General features: G+C 36.2%; 1 protein-coding gene across 3 annotated transcripts; it reads right to left on the bottom strand.

Moving 5' to 3' along the window:
* Positions 1–1,024: 1,024 nt before the first annotated feature.
* LOC111709562 (uncharacterized) lies at positions 1,025–7,029 on the bottom strand. 3 transcript variants are annotated; one of them, XM_023483291.1, is made up of 4 exons: positions 4,177–7,029; positions 3,741–3,818; positions 2,382–2,486; positions 1,025–2,314 (listed from the first exon to the last, which is right to left on the bottom strand). In XM_023483291.1, the coding sequence occupies exon 1, from the start codon at positions 6,976–6,978 to the stop codon at positions 5,428–5,430; it is 1,551 nt and encodes a 516-aa protein (XP_023339059.1). In that variant the 5' UTR covers positions 6,979–7,029; the 3' UTR covers positions 1,025–2,314; positions 2,382–2,486; positions 3,741–3,818; positions 4,177–5,427. The 3 variants fall into 3 exon arrangements, with proteins under 3 accessions (XP_023339059.1, XP_023339060.1, XP_023339058.1); XM_023483292.1 differs by having other exon boundaries at positions 1,025–1,425; XM_023483290.1 differs by having other exon boundaries at positions 1,025–2,486.
* Positions 7,030–8,930: the final 1,901 nt, after the last annotated feature.

Genomic DNA, 8,930 nt, shown 5'->3' with positions numbered 1-8,930 from the left:
GCTAAAATCTTATATCAAGTTAACCCTAATATACCATTGTAAACGTCATAATGGTATAAACGGACATATGTATTTGAGAACATGGGTATTCAGACATTAACTAATGACAGCTGTATATTAACAGCTGAGAGTACTAAGCTGTTAAACAGACATCTATCAGTTCCATTTACTCATCTTCCATCTAAATATTACGAGAGGTTTCGTGATTTATGTTTAAGTCCGTTTAACCCATTTTGAATGATACGACGTCCGAATATCCTATATCTCGTGTGAGGTCAGAAATAAAAGTCAGAAAAAACATGTACCCGTCCGAATACCCATGCACTGGACTATGAAATGTCTGAATAGCGACACTCTGATATCTCCAAATATATGAAGTTGAGAAAGAATGGATCATAGTTGAGGTATATATTTCTTGTAAAGGAAGGATTGGTCATGGTTGAGTAGGATATATCAAGTTGAGGAAGGATGTACTAAGGTTGGGTCAGATATACTAATTTTAGTAAGGATGTTTCAGGATTGGATTGGATATATCAAGTTGAGTTAGGATGGATCAATTTTGGTTGAATATATCAAGTTGAGTTAGGATGGATCTGGGTTGGGTCGAAAAAAATCAAGTTGAGGAAGGATGGATCAGGGTTTGGTCAGATTTATCAAGCTGAGTTAGGATTGATCAGGGTTGGGTCGAAAAAATCAAGTTGTGGAAGGATGGATCAGGGTTGGGTCAGATATATCAAGTTGAGTAAGGATGTTTCAGGTTTGGATTGGATATATCAAGTTAAGGAAGAATGAATCAATTTGGGTCAGAATATCAAGTTGAGTAAGGATGGATATGGGTTGGGTCGAAAAAATCAAATTGAGGAAGGATTGATCAAGTTTGGGTCAGATATATCAAGTTGAGTTAGGAGGGTTGGTCTAAAGAAATCTTTTTTTTAAAACTAAATATTTTTTTTATTTTCCGTTGGTTATAGTTTCACAATATTGTTACTATATACTATATATCACATTTTTTAGGATACGGAAAATCAGATACACTTATTTTGTGCTGTATTAAATAGCGATTAGCAATTGGGTTCGAGAATATGTTAATTAGATAATTACAAAGTGAAAACGCCATTTTTAGACTTCCAACATATATCTTGGTGAAAGTTCATTTGGTAAAAGGTGCCTGGAGAGCTTAAGAGAAACGTATCGGTTTAAAACAGTTTAGAATGAAGCATGGAAGTTTTCTTAACTTTTTTTTTCCGCTTGATTGTGTTTAAAAAACCTTTCTTTACGATGCATTCGTAGCCATAGACTGAAGACGATGCTGAACGATAATTTTTTTCCGAAATATAGTCGAAGAAAGTAAGCTTTTGTAGAAATCTTTGCTTCTTTCATGATCTTGTGCTGTGGTTGCGTATCTCTCTGATTGACAGTTAACTCCTACACAGGGATAGTAGAATTATTCGGTTTTTATTCTATGGAATCTTATATGTGAGTATGTTACTTGGGAGATAATATATGTACCCAATAAACTATAGTATATTACACAGGTTTTCATACAGATATTTTATAGTATCTCCAGGTTCATGTGCAGTTGTATCTTTATAATGTATTAATATGTACCAATTGATTCAATTGTACAGGAAAATTTTCTACAATCTTAGGTTCACAACTAACTAATATGAAAAAAACTTTGTATTGCAGCGTTCATATATATAAGATATCTCCGGCTTCTACTGCCCAGGTCATCTCTTTAAAAGATAAAGATACAAAGTGAACGGTTCTCAAGTTCTTGTACAGATATTTTGTAGTATCTCCAGGTTCATATGTAGTTGTATCTTTATAATATCGTGTTATGTAGGGATTGATCCAATTGTACAGGCGAGTTTTATACAGTCTCAGGTACACATATAAGGTAATAATATATGTATAAAGTTATTCAGATGTACAGGATACAGCAATACACATATCTCCAGGATCAAACATAACTTCGTTCTTCCAAAATATCTCAACGGGTTCCAGGTTCATATACCTTGGTACTATAAGCAATGATATTCATCGTTTAGCACTAATATTTATTAAAATTAATTATTAATTTAAAACAAATCATAGCAGCAGAGGGTGAAAAAACAAATTTTTTTTGCTTTTATTAAACAAGGATTTTGACGGAATTTGAGCAGATTTTAACTTGAGTAAATAAGAAAGACCTTTTTTGTCTACATATTGCATTAGTTTTCTGGGATTATTACTTCCGTTTTATTGGACCAAGCTTAATATCTGAGCAGGTTCTTCTGAGTTTCAATTTGCACATCACAAGAAGTGCTTGTACCTAGAAAAAGTTCAACCGAAATATAAATTGAGAACCAAACAATTTCCCGTTGGAATTCTAAGTTTACCGGAATGGTTTGAAGTAGAGTGTAAGTAGTCGGTTTCCTCTCCTCTGGATCTCGCTAAGACCATGATAGAAAGGTTTCCGGTTCTCACTGGTATGCAGGCGTAACCTTGTAATAAATAGTTGAAATATTCAGGTAATAAGGTGCGTATACAATAGTATTGGTGCATATTACACATAACTGTACGGTTCTCAGGTTCTCATACAGATATTTTTTAATATCTCCAGGTTCATATACATTTGTATCTTTATAATATAGTATTATGTACCGATTAATCCAATTGTACAGGCGAGTTTTCTACATTCTCAGGTATACAGCTAGGGTAAAATATATGTACGAGGTTATTCAGATGTATAGGATACACCAATACAATTATCCAGGTAATAATGTGCGTACACAAAATATTGTTGTATATTACACACAAATGTACGGTTCTCAGGTTCTCATATAGATATTTTGTAATATCTCCAGGTTCATATACAGTTGTATCTTTATAATATAGTATTATGTACCGATTAATCCAATTGTACTGGTGGTTTTTCTACAATCTTAAGTATACAGCTAGGGTACACATAAATGTACGGTTCTCAGGTTCTTATACAGATATTTTGTAATATCTCCAGGTTCATATACAGTTGTATCTTTATAATATAGTATTATGTACAGATTAATCCAATTGTACAGGCGGGTTTTCCACACTCTCAGGTATACAGCTAGGGTAAAATATATGTATGAGGTTATTCAGATGTACAGGATACAACAATACACATATCTCCATGATTTACTATAACTCCGTTCTTCCTATGTGTCTCCAGGTTCTAATGCAGAAGTAGTTTAAATATCGATTAGTTTAAAAGTGTTCAAATATATTAAAAAATATATTAAAAATTAAATTTGATTATCTGGAATACAAAACCTAACTAGTATGAAAAACTATGTACAACGGCATTCGTAATTGCACAAATTCCCAAGATTCTACGGCCCAAGTCATCTCTTTCAAGGATAGATGTGCAAATTCATTTTCTACATAATTCATAACCATATAATAATGTTAACAAACAATATAATATCTCGTTGGAATTCTACGTTTACCAGAATAGATTGAAAAAGTGTGGGTGGTCGGGTTCTGCTTCTCAATCAATCAATTTAGGAGTACATGTCTATGTTAATTTAACTTCTCAATCAATCAATTAAACTTAAGGATGTAGAGGAATGTAAAGGAATGTAAACAGATGAAAAGATAGTTTTGCCAATCGTTTTTACCATTCATTCATTGCATAGGTAGAGGGGTTCTGCAGGTAGAATTGTAGATGCAAAGGAGTATTAGACAGTTTAGGGAAAATTTAATTAAAATTTTTTTACCGTAGTCAGCTTGAGAGTGAAAAAATAGAGTTTTAATGTCCTCTCTTACTCCGGCTCGGTCTGCTTCACGTTGCGTCCCTGATCAAAGCATAGGACGGAGGTTAATTTTCAGGGTTAACAATGGGTTTTTGAAGACTTGATTAGACATTTTGCAAGTGGAAAAAAAAATTCCTTTCTAACATTTCCTTTTTTTTAAAGAAGTATTTAAAATATTTGAAACTTTTTGGATTATATGGTTTTGATAAAAAACTGGACCAAATTGGCTTTTTTTTATTAAAAAAAGGTAAGATATCATTACTAATTTGAAACCAAATCATCGATTTTAAGTTTGTTTCCAGAAATCTTTCAACTTAGGATGTTGCATATAGCTTTAGCAAAATATTTGACACGAAGGAAGAGACAAAAAGTTATCATGATTTAAACCGCGATTAATTACCGTGTATTGCTGGTGGAGAAGTTTATTCACTTATCTTGTAGCTCCCATGTAATATAGGATATACTTGATGAATATGCTGGTTTTGTGAGTATCGATGTTAGACTTGCTGATTGTTGGGGTGACTGAGGCCAGGTTGTTTTATAGAAGTCGAAAGATAAATAAGATGGTTGGAGCTTGGTGTGGTTCTGGTTCTGGATTGATGTCTATTGGTTAGTTTTAAATCCCTTTTAGGTAGGTTAACTCCTTTTGGATATTGATGTATATGGGAGTAGGAAAAAGTCTTCATGTTCTCAGGATCGGATTCGACATATATGGCTGTGGTTTTTTCGAGAGCTGCTATATAATCGAGCTTCTCCATTCGACAAGGAAACTTGAGAAAATTTAAAGCACGTCCAGAACAAATAATACTCGAGGTTAGCTGACATTCTACCTTTTAGATGGTCTTTGCAGCTTGTGAGCAGGCAGGGAGCGCTTCGATCTCCCTGTGGATACAAGGTCATCATATCCACAATTCGGTCTGAACTCCTCCACCCACTTAGAGAAAAGTGAACCTTCAGGGACATAGCCGCCAAGAGAGGGTACGGGCGTTTCAGGATCTCCCCTTAAAAAATGTATACAGCGCTGAACTAAATCCCGAACAAGGGTTATAGCATGAGGGGTAAGATGGACAAGGTCGTCACATATCATTTCGTCCCGGCAAACCCAACTATCTCTGTGACAAATATCCTCAGGGGTAAGGACAAAGGACCCTTTAAGTGATGGTAGTCTAGAGATAAAAGTCCCAAGGCGGATCACTTCAGCATTAAACTCATTTCCAGAGTATCCCGCATAGAAGTGACTCGCGTTGCTACAGCAAGACCTAATGTATCGAGGCAATGGTGTGATAAAAACTAGTTTCATCCCTTGTTTTTTAATTGCTCTCACAATCTTGTCCACAAAACTACCGAAATTATCGAAGTATTCAGGGTCATAGGGTGCAACATTTAGGGCATGGAATACCTTAGTTTTCCCGGCCCCGACCTGAGCAAATCCTGCTGGTTCTCCAGAGGGTTGGTGACGCTTATATTTTGGGGTTAACATGCCCTGGATTAAAGAATTTCCCATCCTATCAAGGATAATAATGTCGTTACTCCCACACTCAAGGTTGTCCAAAAAAGACTCAATCTCGTCAACAGTTGCAAGGATATTGAAACTGTATTTGACATAAATAATTTCTTCTTCTAGAGAGGATTTGAGTTCTGACGAAAGAAATTAAAAGTTGCTATTTCCCACAATGAAAACACGTTTATTCTTATTCATGTTCACCTGGTGAGGGAGCTCATTAAAGGCTTCAAAGTTTCCCAACTCATCGGATCTTGGGAGGGTATCTAAAAAATTTTCTAGACCATTCTTGGAGTACCAATCATGAATCAGATAAATCAGCTGTTGAGAAAGATAGGTTGAAACGCTGGAATCTACTATCCCATTTGCAAACCGGGAACTAGGCAGACCAGGGAATCTAGTCCTGTGCTCATATACTTCAAAGTCTCTAGTGACAGGGCTAATGGCTACATAACCAGTGGGTTCCATCTTAGGGGGGGGGTTTATGCAAAACTTTGACATTGTGTTGGACATTGCTTTGTAAAAAAACCCCGGACTTTGAGTTGGGTCGACGGCTGCTAGGATTTCATTTGACCTTGCAATAACAGAGAATGACTCGGCAAGTCCGTTGTCATTTTCCTGAAATAGTGAGAAACCTTCAAAGACTCTGATAGCTGACGAGCAAGGCTTATGGATACGATGGTCTGTGGGGTGGATATCTTCCCTGGTTGATAGAAATAGGGTTGCCCATGCCTTGAAGAGTTTAAATTCTTGTAAATAGACAGCGGCTCCAACAGTCTTCAGATAAGCTGGGAGTGAAATTATAATTAAACGCGGAGAGCCAATGTATTGTTCATCATTTTTTTTACGCGATTTAAGCAGGAATCTCAGTTTGTGCGCGATCTCTCTGAAGGTCGCGTTATGCAACCGGAATGTAGGAACGCATTTACCCCCACCCATCATCATTACAGGCATGTACGCGTCGCCGACAAGAAGAGTTCCGACCTCTTCCTTGGGAAAAGCGTCGTGCTCTACGGGGCAAACAGTACATCTGCGCATGATGTCGAAAGTGCATGTGAAGCTATCATTGCAGTTAAAATCGGCAACCCTCAGAGCATAACCGGCTCTGTGATCTCCATAGAAACTCGGCGCACTCTCATTAGGTTTTTTAACAATTTCTTTTACCGTCATGATACCCACGTCCTCTGTTTTAACAAGACATAGTTTGGGGGCACTAGAGGGAGCAATAGGTGTGGCGCAGGTTGGGGGTTTAGTCCAAGCTCGCTTTTTATATAATATAACATTTTTGATAAGGAATTCACTAACTCGTTGGTATGGAGCCACACTTATTGCTAGGGACGAGACATTTTCGACATTATTATCCTGACCACCTTTAGTACATCCCAGCATGGTACCCTTAAAAAAGCTCACAGTGTTGTTATGCTGCTTGGGGGGGTTAAAGTTTTTAAAATACAGGTTGTCCTTTGGCTGAATATCCTTTGCCCACACCTCATCAGCGACTATTCCCCTACTTGGGTTCCCCCTGTCTCTCCCCAGTACATTTGCCTGACGCGCATTTTTGCTCTCCTGACATGTTTCCTTGACGAGTTTCTCGGACTCAATTAAATGTAGATCGATTGCCATCACCGTTGGATCGACCTCCTCACCTTCAATGTCCATTGGAGTCGGGATTGGGTTGGCCTCATCGTTGCTACCCATCATAGAAAAATAATTCTGAAATTTAACATCACTTAGGAGGATTAACAATGTAACATTTATTAACAAGCCTAACTGTGACTGCGCGCAGTTTAACACCGATTCGTAATCTTTTATATTCATGATAAAATTTTGATCTATAAAAAATATTCAAAATCATGTTATAACTGTATAGTGTGAGAATGTGATTGCCATCACAAAATAAATCATGAGATGACAATTTGGCTGGCCGGAATTTCTCCTTAAAATTGAGTGCAAGAAGAAATATTAAAGCATTAATTAAAGCAAGAACCAAAAGAAATATTAGAGTATTAATTAACGCATAAAACAAACAACGGGCGCGGATATTTTTGATGCATATTTGTTCATACTTGAGGTTGTGTAATTGAAAGTAATTTACTTTATAAGCCGAAAGCGCACTCATATTATAGAAATATTTTATTAGGAAGAATTGGCGATCACAAACTATTTCCTGTGTAAACACGAATAAGTTATATTGCAAATTGAATGAATTTTCCTCCTTTACTCCAATACAAAATGGCTGGAAAGCCTTGTGTTTAGACGCCACGGTTTGGTTTGGCAGTATCCTTATTATGGTAGTTGCAACTATTATTGCCCACCGAACGACGTCTGTTAAATTAATACTATACATTGCAGGAAAAAATAATTTAGGTTTCATGTTCATATTCCACAAATACCGGTTTGTTAATTTTAGAAGTGTGGTAGAAGATAAATTGCATTAACTTGGAGGTGCTATATATTCGTCTGGTATTCCTTGTGGAAAATATATAGTACATAACTATGAAACAAATAATGTTGGTAGTTTCAATATTAAAAGTTAAAGGGTTGCTACATCCTAAAAATATTGTAATTTTCAGTTCTTCATATGATAGGACTCCATTCGATATTATGAGGTTAAGATCGTTTATAATATCACTTATTTTGGGACAGTCCCAGAAAATATGAGAGATCGTTTCTCTCGGTGCAGGCCTAAGATATCCAAACTCGCACCGTTGGCATGTAGGGTCATGATCCTGAACAAAATGTGCAATCATTGCATTATGGTATAGGGTCTGGGATGTGAAGTTAAAAATAAAACTTCTCAGGTTGTTTCTTAAACTAGAAATTCTAAAAATTTTATAAAAGTTGCAGTCTCTCTCAGGTTCTGCATTGTTGTAATATGCAAGTGCAGAGCGCTTTCTCAGCCCAGTCTCTGGTTCAATTCCCTGCTTAAAATTATCAAAGATTCTTCTTAACCTAACACTACCTTTAGTTATTTTTCTAAAGAAGGTAAGGATTGGAGTACAGACTTTGTCTTTGTTTAATGAAAATTTTCTCTTCACGTTCCTATGTACTGATTTTAAATAGAAAAATTCTAATACGTTTGGCCGAAACCCAAGGTATAAAGTTATACTATTTTCTGAGAATGTATTGCTGTCGAAAATGTCCACTAGGTGGACGAATCTTAGTTTCTTGATTAGGGAGATTTTTTCAAGTGTTAGATTTATTCTGAAATGGTTCCTGTTTAGTTTCTTGCCGGATTCTAGTAGTGCAATGTCATTATCATATATTCTCATATCAAGAAAATTACCATTCGTCGACCAGAAAAAATTACAGAAATTTCGAACGCAAACTGACAGTTCTCCACAAGGAGTGTTTGTTGCTATTGAGCTTTTAAAATGGAATGGAAAATCCTCAGATATTCTGTATCTCTGAATTTCTTTTGCCCAAAAATCGTCATTATTAATTGATTTCCTGAGAAACCCAACCCTGATCGCATTTATGTAAGACTCAATCTCAATCATTCCTAAGCCTCCTTGATGTATTGCATTATATACCGTGTTTATTGTTATTTTCAAACTCCCTCGCACAAAGAAGCCAATCTCATTTCTGAGGGTTTCCATTTGAATCTCACTAAATGCGATCACAGGGGCGTAAAAACCAATTTGTGACAGGAG

The sequence above is a fragment of the Eurytemora carolleeae genome, unplaced genomic scaffold, assembly GCF_000591075.1.
Source record: "Eurytemora carolleeae unplaced genomic scaffold, Eaff_2.0 scaffold981, whole genome shotgun sequence".
Classification (NCBI taxonomy): Eukaryota; Metazoa; Arthropoda; class Copepoda; order Calanoida; family Temoridae; genus Eurytemora; species Eurytemora carolleeae.
This window is presented reverse-complemented; position numbering and strand designations above follow the sequence as displayed.

Excerpts from the sequence above, each read along its gene's own strand:
- LOC111709562 (XM_023483290.1), bottom strand. The coding sequence starts at position 6,978 with ATGATGGGTAGCAACGATGAGGCCAACCCAATCCCGACTCCAATGGAC.